This window comes from Platalea leucorodia, assembly GCF_965183815.1.
Source record: "Platalea leucorodia genome assembly, chromosome: Z".
Classification (NCBI taxonomy): Eukaryota; Metazoa; Chordata; class Aves; order Pelecaniformes; family Threskiornithidae; genus Platalea; species Platalea leucorodia.
The window spans coordinates 81,878,023-81,900,545 of NC_138858.1; the positions used below are offsets into that span (position 1 = coordinate 81,878,023).

The 22,523-nt window shown below is 36.5% G+C and overlaps 1 protein-coding gene across 1 annotated transcript in view; it reads right to left on the reverse strand.

Moving 5' to 3' along the window:
- EDIL3 (EGF like repeats and discoidin domains 3) overlaps positions 1-22,523 on the reverse strand; it is a gene marked incomplete at both ends in the record, with an annotated part of 260,749 nt that overhangs the window by 115,778 nt on the left and 122,448 nt on the right. Inside the window, one exon of the mRNA XM_082335828.1 lies at positions 11,585-11,713. Coding sequence (XP_082191954.1) covers positions 11,585-11,713 — 129 coding nt within the window. The remainder of the gene's footprint in view (positions 1-11,584; positions 11,714-22,523) is intronic.

Below are 22,523 nucleotides of genomic sequence, written 5' to 3' on the forward strand. Positions count from 1 at the left end.
TTATGGTGCAATGCATACACATCCGGACCACGGAACATCAATTCACTGCCAGCGCTTTGTTGTAAGGGGGCAATTCCTAAATGCTATCATTTTTGCTCATTAATGGCCAAGCACAGATCCCATCAGAAGTCCAAGATGATAAGCAACTACTGATGTTTAGAGTCACAGCAGCTCTGTGCACTTTGGCAGAAAAGTATCACAGTAAGAACTAATAAGTTGCTCTGGAAAGCCTTAGGAATACCTTTGCTTTTGTTAACAGTCATGAAAAGGGAGTGTATCAGTTTCACTATTATATCTAATCTGTCAGAAATGGAGAGCTGCCAATTCGACCTTTTATGTCCCTCTGCACATTCCTGTCTCCCCACTTCTCTGGGACATAGCAGCTGTGTGGCTACATTCAGTGATCTGATCCCACTGAAAATCCCTACATGTGGTTACACTGTACACTTCCACACAAGCCTGGTGAGATGATTCAGACTGAAGTCTGATGAGGATATATTCTCAGGGGAAATGGGCACCATCACTTTTGGCAGTATCAGGCAATCACACTAGAAGATTAAAAAAAATTCAGGCCAGATCATGAGACTGCAGAAAACCAAGTGCCTCTCATGATGTCAGATATTAACAAGTTTAGATAAACAAGATCTATTCATTGTTTTCAGTGTACTTGAAGAAAAACATAGGCACAGAGAGGTTATGGCTACATTTGTACACAGTGTGGTCTTACAGAATTATAGTTGTACAGTGGTATGGTCAGAGCTGAGGATACGTCTGTATGTTCCCACATATATCTCAGGGACGTTTTCTCTGTACAAGTTCTAGGCTGCCTGGTGGATGGAATGCCCATTTACCCACTGGAATGTTTTGTGTCAATTCCTAGTGTGAACATGATGAATTTTAGACTACCAGACTATTTTCTTTTAGATTATTTTCATCTCAAAGGGATCCAGTTCTTGTGCTCTGAGACTGCTGTCACATGAAGCAAAGTAGAGTGATGATCAAGAGATTTTCTTTAAAAATGCACTCCTGATTCAAACTAAAACACTCATCCAGATGCCCTACAGAAATAATTGTATGTTATTTAACACATCAGAATAAATGCAAGCTAGAAGAATATCCTGGGTATTCATATGCAAATGTGACAGCATTATGAGTTTTGCTTGAGATATTTTACGAATACAAAGCGAACACATTTGTAATGCAGATTGGTATATACTATTAGACTATTACCTCATTATATTGAGCTTCAGGTCCAAGTACTGTTTTTTCAAGTTTTGCACACATAGGTAATGAGTCTGACGCTATATCCTTTCCTCCCTGTGTATACTGCTTAGTTACAAATAAACCCACTGATCTCAAAAGTGGATCCACATGAATAAATAGTACTTATAATTTCAAAAGAATAGCTAGAATACTGAATATATTTCTGGATCTTCCTTCTAAAAACTTCTTTGGCTTCTTCAAACTATTCACTGGGTCTGTAGTATAAAAATAACACCTGATGACTAAATTTTTTTCTTTCTTTAATTTTTAGAACAATCATGATGTGAATTGTTCAAGTTCCAAACGTGAAAGTCAGTCATATAATTTTCAACTAGTTCAATGAACAATGGAAATACTAATATTCTATATAGTAATAGGGAACTGCACAGCTGTATGCCAGCATGAGTTCCTAACATAAATTCAATATTTTAATTCTGCATCCTTGACGCACCTACACACACAGACGGTTGAGCACAGTAGTTCTTACAGCCGCAGAACAATAAAAAGAAAAAAAACATGAAAAATATCTAAATTACAAAACTCACCTTTTTTCTAACAGCTGCTTCCTACACAGATGGATCAGACTGTGCCACTGTGTGACAAAATTCTAACTGATAAGTTTTGTCTCATTAAATAATGATATTTCATTTCAAGATTTCATTTATCTTCATTATCTTCCTCACAGAAAGGTACTGGTATATCTGTAATGAATCCGTGAGCGCAACAAAGACTGAAAGCAATCCTGCCGTTAAAGCTCTGGTGTGGCTGTGTTGATCTTAAACCATCACAATGGCCGAAATTGTCTTATAATTTCATGCATCTACCTAAATGGGCATAAAAATAGAGGAGAAGGAACAGAGAAGAGATGCTTTGTTCAGATCCAGTTTTCCTGTGTTCTTCCTCTAACCATCCATAATTCTAATGTGGTTCATCGATTGTTCTCGTGTGGGACTCAGTGCACCCTCAGCAAGTTTGCAGAGGACACCAAGCTAAGTGGTGCAGTTGACATGCTTGAGGGACGGGATACCATCCAAGAGGGACCTGGACAGGCTTGAGGAATGGGCCCATGTGAATCTCATGAAGTTCAACAAGGCCAAGCGCAAGGTCTTGCACCTGAGTCAAGGCAATCCCTCATATCAGTACAGGTTGGGGGATGAATGGATTGAGAGCAGCCCTGCAGAGAAGGACTGGGGACATGAGCCAGCAATGTGCAATGGCAGCCCAGAGAGCCAACCATATCCCGGGCTGCATCAAAAGAACTGTGACCAGTAGGCCAAGGGAGGTGATTCTCCCCCTCTACTCCACTCTTGTGAGACTCTACCTGGAGTACTGTGTTCAGCTCTGGGGCCCCCAACATTAGAAGGACATGGACTGTTGGAGAGAGTCCAGAGGAGGGCCATGAAGATGATCAGAGGGCTGGAGCACCTCTCGTATTAAGGCAGGCTGAGAGAGTTGGGGTTGTTCAGCCTGAAGAAGAGAAGACTCTGGGGAGACCTTACAGCAGCCTTCCAGTACTTGAAGGGGGCCTAAAAGAAAGCTGGAGAGGGACTTTTTACAAGGGCATGTAGTGAATAGGACAAGGGGTAATGGCTTTAAACTGAAAGATGGTATATTTAGATTAGATATAAGGAAGAAATTCTTCACTATGAGGGTGGTGAGGCACTGGAAGAGGTTGCCCAGAGAAGCTGTGGATGCTTCATCCCTGGAAATGTTCAAGACCAGGTTGGGTGGGGCTTTGATCAACCTGGTCTCGTGGAAGGTGTCCCTGCCCATAGCAGGGGGGGGTTGGAACTAGATGATCTTTGAAGGTCCCTTCCAATGCAAACCATTCTATGACTGTATGACCTATATCATCTCTTGGGTCAGAGTAGCAAATATTAAGGTATTCAACAATAATAATTCCATACTGGTGTAATAATGTGATTAACACACTGTCTTAAGAGTTTCTTCTTGATGCACTTTCTTGAAGAAAACTTGTGTAAGTGACAATTTGGGAACAGCTCACTGTTGTAACTCAGAATCTCAAGGCTGCGTCAAAGAGACTCATGTTCAAAGCTTTAAGAAAAGGGCTTATGATTGTATAGAAAGCCAAGGGTACTGCTCTCAATAACAAGCATTCTTTGACTGTTAGAAAGATGGAGTCGTATAAAGAGATGGAAAGCAGGCTCATTCACAAAGTGTATTGCTTGTCAAACTGACAAATGTGAAGGTAAAAATTTACAATAACAGAAATCAGTTAGGATCAGTAACGCTATTTCAAGGACCACACTAACAAACAATGTGAGTTTAGGTTTTCCAATCACCGTTACTCTGTTTAAAGTCTGTTTTCCTTTGTAGTATTTCTGTGCCAAATCCTTGCTAAGAGAGCACTAAGAGCATTCCCACGGAGAAGGCTAAGACTGAACAAAAAGAAAATGGACAATTGTCATACTTCTTGAAAACAGCCCAAACCAGAATATTGAATTTGGGAAATGAAATACAGAAAGCAAAGGAGTAAAAAATGCTTATTTTCTCAACTCAAGTTCTGAAAAGGGAAGGAAAGAAGAGCATTTAGGTATTATGAAATGACCTTTCCCAGTGAAGAAAAGAATCCTGCACCACTTTTCATAACAGAATTGAAATGAATATGTATTTTTTGTTAAGTATGAAAGAGAACCTGAAAAAGGAGAACACAAAAAAATAAAATTACATTGAGGTCCTAGATTACATCTTTTGCTTGTTTGAATGCTGAAATATATTTATATAGTAAATACTGCATGAAATAATGCAGTATTAAGTGATAAAGATAAGAATGCAGTATTAAGTGATAAAGAATGAGCATAACACATCAAGAGATGCTGAATTCATTGTTGCTGCTCTAGAAAATAGAAAACCTTCTATTGATGTAAACTGAAGTTTGAATTATGAGTGTGTCATCATGCCTTCATGTGAAATACCGTACCTGTTTAAGCATGAGACAGTATATATAAGAACTATACACTCCAAAGTGGTATAATAACTTAAGGAAAAAAACAACCCATGAAAGTAGGAGTGGAAGACACCAGATGAATCATAGTGTCCAGTTCCTTGTCTGTTACTGAAGAACCTCTTATAAGTCCTGAAACTACTCATCATTTTCTTACAGTATTTATCTGTTACAAAGTTAGTGTAACAGCATAATCCATATATTCTTCCACATTCTCATTTCACAAAGGCATGTAAGAACATTTACATATTGCTTTCCAAAAAGCAGTCTAACTATTGAATTCAGGAATCTTTGTGGGTTTTTCTGTAAAAGTGTTTTCATGAAGCATTAGCAAGACTTATTGCTAGTATTTTTGTATAATGTATTCAGAAACATAAACAGTTATTCTTATTATGAGGAAACCCACTGAAAAGGCATATTATAATATCTATGTTATAAAAGACAGAATGTGTGATGTTGACATTACAATGTTACAATGGGATAACTATTATTGAATTTAAAGAGATCATTTTTAATTCAGTATTGTCTTCAGTATATGTATTTTTGGAACATTCTTTTCTTTCCACAGTAAAATAACACTAATCCTTAAGAAAGACAGTAATTAGGGGAAGAGAGATTTAGCCTCCTACAAAAGATGTTTATAACGGCTATTGACAACCTAAGTGACTTTTATACTATAGAAACACACATCTTCTTAAAAGTACCATTCATTGTATAGTTCAGTCAGTGTACAGGTCATAAGAAATCCACCCCTCTGTTCAATATCCCCATAAAACCCAAAAGGAATCGGGAAGGTCTATTTCCTCCCACTATAACATCTTATGAAACAAACTTAGGCATGAAAGAAGGCAGCTTAATAAAAGCCTCAGCTTAACATCCAGTTCTGGTTAAAAAAGGAAAAATTGAAAAGAAACTACCAACAAAATACTGCATAAAGAATATAGAAATTACTGTAAGGATCTTCTACCAAATAAACAGTACAGATTTGTCTTCAGTACAGGTCGCTGTTGCAGTAAAATATACCACAGAACAAAAAAGGTTTTGAGAAGGCCATGGACAAACTGTTTAGAAGTCCTGGAAAAACTGTCATGTGAAGCAGAAAAGGGAACAATTTGAACTGTTTGCATAGGAAAAAACAAGAGGGAACATGACAAATGTATGCAAAATAATAAGTGGCATACAGAAGGCACTCAAAAGCTTTTCTTCTAGTCTTATAATACACAAAGAAACATATAAAGATGCTGAAAGACAGCAGGTTTGAAATTGAAAGGGTTTTTTTTCAATATACAGCATAATTAGACTATGAAAATTAATGCATCAGGAAGTTGTTAAGGTCAGTAATCCAACAAGAAAAAAAAGCTATTGGAATTGTGTATGAATGAGAAGACTGAACAGTGCTGTATAAGCCAATGTTAACAGGAGTGAAACAAAATTGGAGGGGATATTATGCTTCCTACCTGGGATTTTAAGCCAATCTCTGGCTATTACAGAATGAAATAAAATCTTCAAGTAGGGGGCAAGTTATGCCCCCTCTCTTCATGGTGGAGGTGTCTTGACCCCTCCTGGGAAGCATCCAGTGTTGGCCTATTACCTGAGATTTAATTCTTTTTCTCTCTGGGCTTCAGGTGGTCTTATCTCAGTCACCTACTGCTTTAACCAAGACCTTTATTTGGATTTCAAGGAAAACAAACCCCTACTTCCAATAGCCCAAAAATTGTTGTCACTGTTGTTCAATCTCACCACACATTTCCTGTAAGAAGTTCCATCGTCGAAACTTTTTCTGTTTTCAGCTGACAAACCCACCATTTTTTACCTCCTTAGAGCATTTGTTTTTTCAGGCAGTTTCACACAAAAGTTTTCCTGGACTTCTGCAAATGGGGATAGCATTTGCTGTGCTCCCACACCTGGTGGTTCTGCCATTTTTGTGCTCCATGTTTTGCCCCCTTGCACAGTTTCCATTTTAGGAAAAATATTTTATTGACTTTTCTTCCAATAGCCTTTACTGGCTATTTGCTTTTTTTCTTCTTTATTAATGAACTCTCTTAGACATCTTCCAAATTACCCACTTTCTCTTACATTTTAATTAAGCAAAATTTTAGAAGATTCCCAAATGAGCAACTGTATATTTGCTTATCTAAGCAACTGGTCGGACACAGGAATAGTTTTCAGACTTCAGCACAACAATGCTTAGACGTATAAGCTCCCTAAGACATACTTATATATGTAATTTACTACTACTATACTACATATAGCTTATTGTTACTACATTACATAACTTATTGCTAGCGTAATTTGTTAAAACTATGCAAACAGCTATTTACAATGAAGCCCATACACAAAATAAAAAGGAACACCTGGGTTAGATTTAGAACTCCCCAAGCCCAGACAGATATTAAAGGAGAAGCCATAGTAAGTGTTCATCAGCAGAAGCATGGGATGAATGTTTGGTATGGTGCACCTCTATCTACCTTAGTACACTAAATTTGCCTACTTGCCTAGGGGGCCTGCTGGCTTGGAACCAGCTGCATCTGGGCAAGATACAATCAGGTTTAGCCTCCAAAACAAGACAACTGCATGAAAACCACCTGTGAGGAATGGATTCTGGAGTGCTCTACCACCAAACTGCAGCCAGGAATGGTTTAGCAAAAGCACTCGTTCATTGTAACGCACAAAATCCATGCCACGGGATGTTCTACAGCTTCCTCATACATATTTCTTCCTAGTAGCTGGAAAAGTTACTAGTATTTGAAGTTGTTGGTGGAGCTGAAGCTGTAGATTATGCATCATCTCAACTGGCCAGAAATGCATGGCTACTGGTCGTTCCAGTTGCAGCTCCACACAAAAAGCCACTGGTAGTTCGGATGATGCCTCAACATACTATCAAAATGTGAGCTGATGCTCTGCCAGATGGCCCACATCTGTGCAGTTTCTCAATACATTAATGTAGCAGATGTGAATACCACAGACCATCTATGACAGGGAGGTAGAAAGCAGAAAACTCTATACAAACACTGGGAAGGCTTGCTTACATTATTAAATGTGTTTGATTAATAACTTTTATTCTTCTTGGAGTGCAGGGCATTTATTTATGGCTGACGGGGTTAATGATCCTCAGAATATCAAACCACATCCAAATCAAACCCTTAAATCTGAACGCTTTATTGTTTCAAACTTGATTGTTTCTGGTTGGATCTCTGTGCCATTTCAGTTAGTTGAGTGGCAATTTGACATATATTGTTACTAATGCCTCAATTTCCTATTTTTTCAGCAGGCAATCTCTATCTGATAATGACAATGATGCATATTGTCTATATCTCTCAATGTTACAGAATTTTTTTTTGGTGGAAAAACTGTCCATTTCAGTTTTCTGGGTATTTCCATGGATTTTGACCTGTTCTGCAGAACTGTATTTCTAGGCTGTTTTAATAGGTGACAGTATAATACCTCTATCTATAGATGAAGGAATTAATTATCTGAACAGCAATTATTTGTCCAGCATTTTCATCTATCATATGAAGAGTGATTAGTGAGGTTGATAATGGTTTAACAATGGATGCTGGTTCATGAATAGAAGTAGGTTTTTTTCAATAAAAGCCAGAAAGATCACAGAAGACTGACTTTCTTGAAGTCCATGGTTAAAGAAAAGGGAATTATAATGCACCCAATGATTACATGTTTCTTTCTGGTGAATGACAAGGCCATGTATTTACATAACTTTCAGTCAAACAGATCCTGAAGGAATAAAATGATTTGCTGCTCTTACAAATGAGCATCACCACCACAGGGTACACCTAGTCTTCCTGGGCATGAGTTGTATGCTATTTTCAGGCATATAAGTGCTCTAAGTCACTCTCTGGAAGAGCTGCTTTCTCATTGTAGTAAGACCGTAGGGACACTTACTTTGCCTCAAGGTAGTTCTTGCAAGCAACTCCTCTCTCCTTGTTGCTAGATACTGTCAATAGCATATTTGAAAGCCAGATTGCCATACATTAACAACATGACAAACTGCAGCCTGGACAGGGTTTGGGAAGAATCTTCATACCAAGCAGATAAGTAAATGCCTCTTAAATAACGGAGGAATATTTAAAGAACCTGTTGTTCTTGGGTATCACCACAAAAACCTGCCCAGGTTTTTACCTGAGGTAGGCTTTCCTATCCAAACATTGGTCAGTTTATGAGCCCTGAAATGGGAAACTTTGTTTCCTTTTTTGCCAATGGGGAATCAGAATCTTTTCAGACAACCATTGCCAATTAATATCAGTTTTGCAATAAATCTAGAATAAACAATCAGTGAAATTGCTAATGATCTCTTTTATAATTTACATATTAATTATTTACATAGGTAGAAGGTCAAGGAATCTCAGAAATATTGGCAGGATGTTTGTTGATGCGAATGACAGAATACCAGTTTTGGGAATGTATCTTGACTGCAAAATCAATCACCTAGCTTAATTGATTTAGCAACAGAATATTAGACATGAAAGAAATCCAAGATAAAAAACCTTGTACAGGAGAAGCATAATGTGATTTTTGGAAATCTTGACAGTTTAGAGGAAGATACCTGTCTTGCAATGAGGTCATTTTAATTGATCTTGTTATGATGGAACTACTTTGACAGACTTCTTAATTGATTTACAGTGAGTTCAGAATTGAATTGTTAAACTTTATAAAGCAGAGGAATTTGTATCAAAGGAACTTTGTGGATTGAGCTAAAGAGATATCATATAAAAGAGTTATATTAAGTCCGCCACTGGAATTTCCATACTTCTTCCTGATTGCAGAGACCTCCTCCACTGCTTCTCATAGCTGACATCCTTAGAGACCCTCTGAACACCTATATATTGTATATGATTTATTATCACATCTTAAATCAGTTTATCTGAAAAGGACTGAATTTCGTTCTCCCCCAAAGAGTAACTGTTCACATAAACTTATCTCAAATCACTTTAACTGCCTTCTTGGGTTCTAGTCTCCCCACAGTGAATCTGAATCACCCATGTGAGAGCTCTGCTTTATTCTGAAATTGGCATAAATACACTTTGCTGATTACTAGGATCATTAGCTAATTGTTACATACCTGAATATTTTTAAAAGGATGCTGGAGACCCAGCAACAACTATGATGAATCACTTCATAATGCACTACTGTATGTTTTTTTCATTAATTAGGTAACAAGAGATGATATTTTCCAGACATCACATGTTAAGCATGCATTTTGCTTGATGAAAATTTGTGGTGTTGGTCACTTCATTGCATCCTTAACAAAGGTCACCTCTTTGACTTTTAATGAAAGGAGAAGCATTATGCATCACTCATTGACTACGTGACTACCAGTCATGTAGATGGAGGTCTCTCCATCTCAGGCATGATGGAGTGTGCCTGAGAACATTAGGCCACATGAGGATTCCTTCACATGAGCTCCTCCACATGACTGGACATCAATGGCACACAGAAGCGGTCTGCCTGTACCCTCACAGAAGTCATGGAGATGAAGGTACAGCTTCCTGTCTTTCCCCTCTCCAATGACTTTTGCTTCACTTATTAGGTGGCAGACTTATGTAAAATGCATGCAAGTACAAGGAACAGGGTCAGGAACCACAAGGTACTGCACTCACAATTTAGCCCAGGTACAATTTTTAAGCTGGCATAACTCTTAAGTTACAGCTAGACATAATCTTGCCTGTTCTCCTGGTACTGAGACTCTCAAACTCCTGGCTATATGGTTTAAAGGCTGGCAATGACTATCCTTTGCCATCACGATTACACTATGTACTCAGTCCCCAATCTTGACTGAGTGCTTTAATGATACGACCATTAAAGCAAAAGAAAGTCAGTATGACTGCTGCTGGCAGTCAGCTCCACTAGACAGCCATCCCCAGAATCAGAGCTAGACACAACAGATCCCAAAGGAGTGGATAATATCCAACATTTCCATGTTCCCAGTGGAAGAGGTAGACACATAATTTAACTAGATTAAGTTAGTGGGACAGCCTACGTTACCTACGTAATTAACTAAGAGAGAGAGTGTGGCCAAAGTTAATGAAATTGAATATCCATATTCAGGTCTTTGGAGACAGTTTCCATTGACTGTATAAGGGACATAATGAACATAAGCAGTTATTTGAGCTGGACTGTATTGGTTCCTGACACTTCAAATTATAGACAAGTATCTAAATGGAGCACTTAAGGTAGACTGGATTCCGTGCTTATTCACTCTGATTTGGATGAGTGGATTTATCTTTTATGTACAAATGGAACTGCATTCTTGACTGTTTGAGTTTTTAATCTTCTAACTGAGTAACAGTTGGCTTCCAAATGCATCAATAACATGAGATTTTAAGAACTGTGCTGTGCTTTATTGCACAAAATAAAACACAAATTTGGCACGAGTTTCTTCTTAGGCAAGCACTTATTCTAAATGACTTTTACATATGAAAAAACACCAGCTTCTATTTAAGTGACAAATAGATAATACAGATTACATTTATAGGTTAGAATCTGATCAGTCACTTGCAGATGAACATGCATAGCTCTTACTAATTGGTTTTGATCACACAGAACTTCTGATCACATTAACTGGAGAAACATGGACCTGTAATTTTCAGTATGAGCACAAAAAATACCACATCTATCTACTTAAAAATTTGGTTGGTGAAGTGTAGATCTTACTATAATCCCTCCATGAGATATTATTGAAATCTCAAGATTTTTTTTTTCCATATGGCTTGTCAGTTCTGTAGCTACACCCTCTAAGACTAGCATTCTGACCTGCTGTTCCCTATGGGACCTGAAATCAGGAAAAACTCTTCAAATAAATTATAATGATTAGAAAGAGGTCCAAATACTGTATTTTAAATAGGATTAAATGTACATCTGATTTAAGTCTGTAACTTCTACCCTTGAATTTAAGTATTTTGATTCAAAACATTTCTTCATAATTTATAAATGCATAAGTAAAGAAAGATCTAGAAGATGCATTTATTCACAGATTTATTTTCAGTTATTCTTTGCACTTTTGTCTAGCATTAATCAAAACAAACCCACAAACAATTCCAAGAAGATATCCCTACTATTTCAAATATGCTTTTCCATTAAATCCATGCTAAATGTGGTTGCCTTTCCTTACCATGCTCTAGAATATGCATAGCAAATTATGCACTGTTGTGTCCAGTAAGTTGGAAGTAAGGTCATTTTCTGAAGGTAGCAGTAGTATGCAGTATTATTAGCTTGCTCATAATATAAAGGCCGAAGTCTGATATACTTCAGAAAACCAGATCTGGTATTAATCCTCAACACTGCAAGCAATAAAAAGGCTCCTATCTATAAATACAATAAAAGTTACCATGTGGAACTTACTGTGCTGGCAGTGAATCCCATTAAATCCCTCTGGACATTTACAAACATATCCTATGAATGTGTCGCCTCGGTACGCTTCACTAATTTCACATATCCCACCATTATGACATGGGTTAGGAAGGCAGGGTCCTGAGAGAAGGGGGAAAAAAAGAGAAGTATATATACACACATAATAACTACCATAATAATTTCAGTCACTTATATGCATTCATTAAAGAAATAAAATCCCTTACGTAGACCTTCATATTCCACTAACCCACTAAAATATACCCTTCACTTAGTTCAGATAACTTACCAGCACAGATTTTTATGAACAAGAAAAAATATGAAGCATGTCACTACTCATTAATCACAACATTATTTTTTAATGTAAGAGAAGACAGGAGATAGAGAAGCTAAATCTTGCTCTCCTATTAAAGATAACAGGCATTCTAAGTTTTATACCACTGAGGAAATATGTATTAATCAAACATGCCTATCATGTACAGGATGACATGTACAATATCCCTGAATAATCACTACATGTCAAGTTAGTAGTTTGAGGAGATCTTTGCTATGGTTTTTGGTGACTTTCTGAATATGTGACTATCTGGGCCAACAGTTAGCAGCTACTAAAGCAACTACTCCTTTTCCATTGAGTGCCTTTTTAGTATATCCACTTCAAGCTGATTTAAAAGAGGTCCTCTGACTAAATTTTTTTTTCCCAACTAACCACATGCTAGGATACCTAAAATTTCAGCAGTGTAATCTAATTTGTTAGGTTTGCAATGACTATACTTACCTTTAAATAATAGCATCTTTTGAACTGAGGTCTAAAGTTTAACCATTTAACGGCACATGTTAAAAGCCTTTTACATCTTATTATCCTACTAATACTACCTGTAACACACATCCTACCAGAAGAAAACACTTTAGCATTTTGATGAATTTTTTTTCCAATCTCACCTTAAAGAACTGGTAATCATTGACTGGAAAACCTCATGTGCAAGTTTTTGTGGGAAAAGATTTGTGAATGCAATATAAGGTATGTTATTTGCAACCTTTGCCACATACACAGAAAGGTGTTAATCTTTGCTTATTGAAATGCAATGTTATAATTATTCACCCACTTAAAATTGCATTAAAAAAAAAAAATCAGAAAAGAACTTCTTTCCACAGCATAATTTACTGACAATCAGCACTGGGAATTGAATGATTTAAACTTAAAAGAGCTATAAGCGTTATGTTTCTGAGGGTCTGCCTATTAGTTTATGTTTTCAATTACAAACCCAAGGTTTTACAGATTTTCACAGCAACAGCATTCATTCAGAACGTCACATTAGTGAAAACTGCACTCTCTAAGAAAATATTAATTTGCAAAAGATAAAAATTATTCATAAGAATGACAAGGATGTCAGAAAACATGCCGTAGTTATATTTGCCTGTGTGGTTACAGCAATTTGAGAAACTATCTAAGTACACATTTCTATTACAACTTATGTCATTAGCCTATTCCAGGACACAATCCTGCAGAAATTACGCTTGTGCGCATCATTAAACATGGGATATGTCTCACTGACCCCAATAAATAAAAGACATGAATATATAGCAGCTTATTCTAAATGTAATTAGTAGTAAAAAAAGGCAAAAATCATGAATATGAAACAGAGGATACCGGCTGTTGCCTTTTTTGCCTTTCCCCATCCACACTCTGCATTACACTTAAAATGTGATGGTATGCTGCATTCTTAATTCCAGACAACGTATATCACTCCTTTATCAGGTTTAGGAAGACTCATGGCTTTCAAGTATCTCAGCTTCTGTTCATGTTGTTTCTCCTATGTAATATTCTGGGAAGAAATTTGTTTAATAATTTGCACTTTTGGTCTCCAAACGAATATGAGCTGTGTATTTTTTTTCAAGTCTCTATCACAGTGCTGCAGTTTGGGGAGTACCTGCAGGTAGCCTCACATGTTAATTATTTCTATGCAAGTGGATCTCTAATCTTCCAAGAACAATAAATCTTTTAATAATTACTTTCTCATTTTGCTTGCTGCTTTCTCCATATGGCTTGTTAAGCACATGTTCAGCATACTTTCATTGATTTTCTTTAGATTTTACATTTTCTCAGATCAGTCCAAAGAACAAAGGCTTAAAAGGTCATTTGAGGTGCACAGTAATAATAACACTGGTGCATGCCAGTATTTCTAACTAATTTTAGTCTTCTACGATGCCTTCCTACTGAAAAAAAAAACCACACCAACAATATGAACTTTTTTTTTCCCCTGATTATAGTTGTTATTTGGTCATAGACATATAATAGCAGTATTTTCAATCTAAAGGTTGAGTAATTTTGCTTTGTTTTTGTTTTTTTTTTTTTGTTAATAGAAACTGATAGCTCAAAAATTATTTTGAGAGCAATGAAACATCCTAATTAAATGCACAGAAACTAGTACACAACAATCATCTAATTTTCACTAGTTAACATTCATATCCTATAATGGACATGGGTTAGACTCATCTGCATTCTAAAAGAATGAATGATTGAAACTTTAAAATGCCTGTATCATCATACATTGTTTCCCCTAATCCTGCAGAGGACCATACTCTGAGTTCACACATCTTCAGGATATTTAAATTGCATGAACCTTCAAGCATATGATTCTTTTTTTTTACTGAGTCTACAGGATCCCTGATGCAAGTTATGCAGGTTTGAGTGTCTTGAAGGATCTGGGCCCTAATCATGCCATCATTCCATTTAAGAATCAAAAATGGTATGTAAGATCTAGGCACTGCTGCCAGATGATGGGAGGTCCCAATTAACTTCCACAGGGATGTATAGGCTTTTAAATAACATTGTATTGAATGCTGGATAATTAATTCCCTGACAATCTGATTAATATTCTTGGTTACTCAGATCTATAGCAGCAAGTTCAAAAACATCCTTCTTTACCAAAAAAATAAAAACCCAAACTTGTCAACTAATTTTCAAAAAACAGTGGACTTCAGGGATTTGGTTTTTTAAATCAATAGCACTGTAATACTTTTGCAGGTAATCTTTAAGTTGCTTCCAACACAAAGAGAACAACTACATTTGATCAATATTAATGAGCAGTGGAATTCGATGGTATTCTTTCCAGGCATTTTTATCCATGTTCATATAAAATAATGTCAACAAGATTAATTGTGCACTCAAAGTAATAGATCTATTCACTTTGCTGCTCTTTTGAGTCCTTCATTGTGTAGTTCCAGTGGTACTAGCCAGCATAATAAGCATAGTCCAAAATATATCCTTCTGTTATTCAGTTGAAATACCATGCTGTTTTTGAAAAAATATTTAAAGTTAACTTAAAACATACCAGGTTTTAAATTTTTATAGATGCTTCTACTAAAATCTCTGAAATTTTATAGATGGATGAATCAAATAAATGCATCCTATGTAGAGGTGCAAAGGGGTCAAGGCAGAAACATGCTATTTGTTTTCTTTTGTGATAAGTACAGTCAATTAAAACTTCATAAAAATAAAATCTTGTATAACAATATTGAAGTGGCAATTACATATTTGAGAGAAACCATTAGTTTATCTATAGGAAGAAAAGCCAGGAAAGCAAGGAAAGCATCATTTCACCAATAAGAATGTAATTTCTGACAATGATAATATACACAAAGAGTGAATTAGCCTATTTAGGAAAACTGGTACTTCTGTTACTTCATTTTGTCTTGTAGGATATTCAAATTCTTTTGAAATATTAGAAAGAAATGTCAAAATACCTTTCTACGTTTTTCCCCTGACAGTCTGCAGGAAATATATTTTTTTAAAATACCTAGTCTTATTTTGGGCTTCTTTTTTTTCCATGGTCTTCTATTTTTGAGAAGAAAACAAACAAATAAACAAACAAAAAAGCCTAGAAACACTGACAATTATAAAGCACATTTAAATATGTGTATGTGATTGTCATTACCTAAAATTCTGATTGTTCTCATTTCAGTTATTTAGTTTTACTACAGACTGGCTGTATCTGCATGAGCAAGCTACACAGTGCAATGGGAAGGGATCTGAAGAGCAAGAGGGCTGATGCTGAAGGTCTGATGCCCACACAGTGTCTTTCCTGAGAAGAGGTTGGTAGAGTTACTCTAGTGGTAGATTAACTCTAGTCTCTGTCAGGGCTTTTCATCTGCTTAGGTCTGTATCTATACATGTGAGGTATGACACTAATTACTGTCCCCTCTAAGTGTCCAGGATACATTAGTACTTAAGAAAAAAAAGAAAAATATTATGTTTCCAGTGCATTGCTGATGAAGCGCTGCAGCTCTCCCACTCCTTACCCAGCTGAGGACAGCAAGAGCTGTACACAAGTTCATTTGGAGCACCAGTGCAAACTTCATCAAGGACAGACACAGAGCCTGTCTGAAAGGACAGGCTGTGCAGATGGTCAGCAGCACAATGAACACGTACAAGATTTTGTACGATGCACTGAAGTGTATTATCAAGAAGTCTACAGATGCTTTGCCAGATATTTTTATGATAAATCTTTACCTAGGACTTCTTAAAAATGTGACAAAGGCCAACTTTGAAGTACAAGAACTCTACATCAGTCACATCTTCCTCAAAGTCCGATTCCCCATACTCAAAAGTGTGCTTGCTGCTGTCCTAGAACAGGAAGACGATAAAAATCTAAACACATAATTTCTTACTAAGACAAGATTAAATGAGGAATATGAAAAAAGTAAAGAGAAAAAAAAAGAAAAATATACTCTGATGGAGTGACACATGCCAAATAATCACATTGAAAAAAAGTAAAACTAAAGGCAATGCAATACAAATGTTAACACTTTTGATGGTATCTATATATCCATCTTCTCTTCATGTAGAAATAATGCAAGTTTAATGAAAAATACTAAATTAGATATTGACCTTGATATCCATCAAGATGAAGACACTGTTAGCTACAAAGCTAATTGCTTCATTTATTTTGTGGAATATTACTGAAGTAGGACTAATAGATAATGTTACTCTGATGATATAGTAAGCTCCAAATCCCATCAAAACAAATATCGGAGTTATCATCAAACTAATAAAAAGTATAAAATGATTTTACATTTCATTGTAAAAGAAAAATACTCTCTGGCTGCTTGCCTTCATACCACTAGCTTTTCTTAAGTTCCCCTTGGCCCTACATGAATGTCAGTCAAATAGTTTTTTTTTTTCCCCTCTGGTAAGTTGAAATCTTCATCAGAGATCTCTCACACAGTTTTAACATCAGTAGTTTGAAGTCTTCCCCCCATCTATGTTTTGATAATACATAATACTTTAGATGCTTCCTCTGCCAAAACAAAGTCTTCAAAATAAGCTGTGAAAGAGCTCACTTAGCAAGAGCTCTTATATTTTGAAATGGATATGTGTAAAAGAAGCCAGTGGCACATATGATTTCTTTCATCTTTATGGGAAGAGAAGAATTAATCTCCTTGCTGCTGGAGCTAGCAGAATGGCACAAGCTTCCCATGATGAAGAAGTTAAGGATTATCACACTGAATTAGACTCTGTGTCCAGATAATCCAACACCCTGTCCCTGTTGCTCATAAGTTCCTGCAACCTGAGAAGAAAGCTGAAGAATCCTGCAGTGGCAATAATTAAAAATCTGCATTAGATATCTTACAAATATTTGAGATGAGCTTAATCTCTAAATCTTTATATTTGACATTCTTTTCTCACTAATATATATGTTTTCTCAACACAGTTAAAAATTATGTTTATATCACCTATATATGTACAAACGACAGACCACCTCTTTTTCAGATGTATATTGACCTTTTTCTTTCCTCATTATTCTTTTAAAATATCAATTAAATGGATTTTTGAAAGGTGTGCCCCTTCAAATGTGAGCTTATAGATTTCAAAGTTTGGCAGACACAAATCCAAAATATAACATAATCCTATTTGAAACAGACTGTCTTCCACAGAGACACACAAATGAGCATTCAAAACCAGGAGGAAAGTCCCTACTGGTTCTGACATAAAACTGCTTTATTGCACAAAAAGAGCAAGAATATAGCAAAAGCTTTTCAACGTCTCTGATTTTCCTCACATTTACTACTTTGCCTATTAATCTAATATGATTGCGCAAGGCTTACCTGACACAGAAGCTGGTTTTAAATGCCCCCTGCTGCGTGTCTGTGTGGGAGCCGTGACACTTCAGAGACCATTTTAACAACTTGACAGAAATGATCCTTCATCTGCAAGTTCTGCGGGATCATTAAATCATACCAAAATGCATACTTATGTCTCAGACTATCTATAAGTTCAAGCACACAAGTACGACATATCCATTCCGGCAACACAGTGTAGGGAGTTAGGTCTCACTAGTACAGGTATTTTGAGCCTGTGCACCACCTTTGCAGTTAAGACTAAGCTTCTGCTCAAGTATTTTGTAGACTCTACCTGTATTGAGAAGAAAACTACTGTTTCCCAAGAACACTCTTGATGTAGCTGGGTCCGAAGAAAAGCATGTTTGTTCACTATCTGAAACTACAGCTAGATCTCAGCTGCCTGCTGTGCAGTGCATGGTTTTGAGGACATTTGAAAAAAGTGTTCCCAGCAGATGTGCTATTGATCTTCTGCCAGAAGGGGCTGGAATCATGAAAATGGTTTCTTCTAGTCAATGTGCTCATTCTGCCACTTACGTATGAAGCATCTTCAGTAATGAATGAATACATTGTAGTCCAGTATTTGCTCTTTCTTACACACAGATATTTATTTTTTTCTGCCCTTAAAAGTAACTCTGGGTTCAAAATTTACATAAATATCTAAACACTTTAGGGCCCAACTCCCGTTATACTGGTGCATCATGACATGGCTCAAAGAAAATAAAGGAGTCTCTCAATTTAACTAAAACCCACAGAGGTCGAAATTGATGCATTTTTAACTACCTCATCCTTCAAGTCTTCCGAAGTGTAATAAGAAATTCTTGCTTGCCCAGCATACTTGAATATTAATAAAACAAAGGAAAAAAAAAAACCACAATAGCTCCTACAGATCAATATACTTCATATGATTTCCTTTTGGAATTTGCCACTGTTGATTCTATTTTACTGTTATGATACAAATGAATTTTGTATCAACAACTTACAGCTTGCTATTTGTTGGGTTATTTTAACCTGAAAAGAACAGGCATTGCAGAACATCATTCACAGTCTATGTGGAATATTGACAATATTAACTGATTGCTATATGTTATTCCAGTTAATGCATAAAAGTAGTAAAAATAATTAGCAGTTACACACACCTTCATCTCATTAACATTCTCAAAATATCAGCTTTAAAAAAAAATAAATCTGTTAAGCCTGGTTCATAAGTGAATTTGTACTGTATTGGATTCTATCTAACTATATATTCATTATAAACTAATGGCACTGATCCAGACTTAATTGCACTGTGATTAAATATTTATCTTATTTTTAATGCAGCAAATGGAGCGTGCTGATTATAATGATCAAGGTGTCTCCATCTGGATGCAGCAAAAGCTAAGGTTCACCCCTTGAGTGCAAAATGCTTTAGGTAATTTCTTCACATTTCCCTCTAATGCTATTCTGTGGATTTCTATTACAGAGAAGAAATTTAAACTGATTGTCCAGCCATTTCCCAACCTTTTTTTAACTAAATAACTAGAATATTTTCTGACAAGATGCTATTTAAACTTGATGGCCATACAGTGCCTTTCCTTAATAAATAGTCTTAAGCTTCTCACCTAACCCTTCCATCAACTGAGAATGATAGATCATACCCAAATTTGAGGTGTGGTCAGTGTAGTAGGCAATGTAGGATACTACACAGGGTGAGACCTGAAAATGCTCCAAAAGCTGGAGAAAATGTTCAACGCATTACAAGACATTTTCCCCAAGTTCTCTCTCATTATTTCTCCTCATACTCCTCAGCTTCCAAGCTTGAGAACAAACTTTCCCCATTTTCAATGCTGTTTTTCAGCTCTTTATACCTTCGTCACCTACAGTGTGTTTCTGAATAAAGCACACAGTATACTTCCTCCACCAGTTATCTATCTCATAAACCTACTGTAGCAAGTTAATGTGAGACTTGTTCTGCATCTCTGCATGAGCTTTCACAGGAGGGTTTTATCTTCCCAAAGAATACCTGCTTTGTTTTCAGAAAACCCAGGTTGAGGCCCTTTTCCTTCTCTTCTTCTAACTTTATACTCAGTCAGCAGCATCGTTATTTTTTCCCAAGATGATACTGTTTCTGTCACTCACTTCTCCCACTCCTGCTGACCCAAGGGTGGGGGCTTGGTTGCTACACTCCATTTTTGTGATTGACTTTGTATCATCGTTAAATCCAGATTAATTTTCCAACCTATGTTACAAATATTTTCCAAATCTTTTTCAGTTGATTCTGGTTCACATCAAACAGAAAAACCTTTGAAAACACAGAGAATCTTGTATTTTGTAAAAATTTTGCTGGATGACTGCAAAGATTTGAAGAATTTTGTACGCTAAAATATTCAGAGAATTATTATTGATTGGGATGTTCTAAAGGTTCAGCTCAAAAGTGCAATTCTGACAACACTAATGTCTACAGGTTCTACATTAAAACAAACTCTCCAAATCCATTCTCTATATAGTTGAAACAAATCTATCTCTGTATTTACTGCATTGGTCTGTTGCTTAAGTAAAATATACTCAGCAATAAGGAAACTATACATAGTTTGGTACCTAACACAGAACCTCACTGCCAGTTGGGATTTCTGTGCAACAGTGTTATTTTTATCATCGTAATTCTTGTCATCATATATGAAGATGTCAGTTTTCATTGTTTCATTGCACTTTAAACTGCCAGTGATCAGTACCTCTCATCTTTTTTTGCCGTGTTCCACTAACAACTGGAAAATGCAAAAAACCTGAGATTATGTGAACCTTAGTTATAACAACAAATAGATTAAAATCCAGTTAGTCCTCTTGCTGAGCATTCTAGTGGGAACTAAAACATGCAACAGCCTAAAGTTATGCTACTCATATTTGTATGAGTCACGTCCTAATTACTTGTGTTGCATTAATGACATGGAAACAGCAGAAGAGAATCTCAGAGGGTGGTTATGCTTAGGACGTGAAATATTATTAAGAAGTGATGAAAGAGAATTACTAAATGTGAAATATACATAGTCCAAAAAGGCGTAAAGTTGTCCACAGCAGAAACCAAGGGAAATAGACAAGAGTTACACTCCAGTCACTTATTTCCCTTAGGATGCAGGGCAGAGGAAATATATCGTTTCCTCTTTGCATTTTTTTCCAGCTGTCATCAAAGACTTCTGATTTCATGTACCTTACTCTGAAACCTTTTGAATACCAGATCCTGTCCCTATTCCCCAACTCTTACTCCCTTCTTAGCTAGATTATCATTCTCTTTTCTCCTCATACCCCATTCCTGCTTCATATTGGTCTCTCACCAACTCAGAAAACCACACACTGCATAACCATCCCATGTCAAAATCACAATCCATGTTTGCAGTTATGTGCCTTCAGTTTTTAAGATACACGGTAGAATCAGTGTACGTCTACTTCCTTTGCACCAGCTACAGTCACAACACAAATACAAATTAATTGCTCTTGATTAATGTGATTCACATACAGTTAGTTGTACATGGATGAAAATAGTGGCCTATTTTGGTGGGTAATGGCAATAATTCCTGCACAGCAATACTGGAGATTAGTCTTTTCTGATAAACAATTCTTTAACTTAAAATTCCTTTTTGTGTTATTACACAAAATGCGTGTCATTATTGTTGTTCAAGTAAAGTTCTCCGCACAGGTGAATTTTGCCTTCAGGGGAGCCTTGTGCGAAGGCTGGGGCACAAGCTGCAGCACTCCCGAGACACAAACACTTTCTTTTAGGGAATGGCACAGCAGACTTCCTCTGGAGCCACACACTCTTTTCTGGTGTCCACCCTCAGCTGTGGCATGGGTAGCTTGTCAGATACATCCCACTTTCCTCTGGTTTGCAAGGTCCATAGATATGTGCACAGGCATAATGACGGCCATATTCATCTGAGTGACTTCACAAGGTAAGGGCATGAACTAGACATAATAAACTTCCCCTCACCTTAGGACAGACAACCTGAGTGCATGTTAATATCCTCTTTCCAACCTAGACTAATCGGTAGCTGGATCTGGTTCCTGAAAGGGAATCTATAATATTACTCATCTGTTGATGGAATCGTTGTCTGCTTGAAAAATGTGGATGCTGCAGTTAGGTTCTGAATGACAGGGAATAAAACCAATAGGATATGCTATGAAAACAAACCCACTACTTTACTAATGTAATGTGTACTTTCACCCTAGCTATGGGACTTAAACAGTTTGAAGCAAATTCTTTATTTGGAATTTCTTAAGAGGTTGCAACATATTGCCTGTGAATACCTGTGCTACCAAAAATTTAGACAGAACAAGACTTGATGACAAATACATTACATTGTACCTTCTGTCCCTGCCCCTGCTCAAGAGAGGCTAAAGCAGAATACTGACGTGACAGGATGACTGATTTGTATTTAGTTTCAAAAAACATCCAGTATTACTGTTTTGCAGAGAAAATTATTAGAATTATTTTCTCATCTAGGAGGCTGGACTAAAAAAAGAAAATTGAGAAATTCCAAGTTGATATGGAAAGACTGAGAATCAGATATTGAAATATTATCGCCTATTCCCTTAGTGTATATTAATAAATAAATACTCTTCTGCAGTTTTAACAGGACAGAATACTGTAGAAAGCTTGAAACTAATGAAATTTATGAATAACTGTAGCACAGACTTGTAATATTGCTGTAGAGTGTTAATTCATGCTTTGCAAGTAAATGTTAAAATATGGTAGTGCAGGGAAATTGAATATATAAATCTATAGCCAGAACTTTTTGTTCTTGGGCTATGGTGTCTTTATTGTAGCTAGCCATTTCAATAAAAA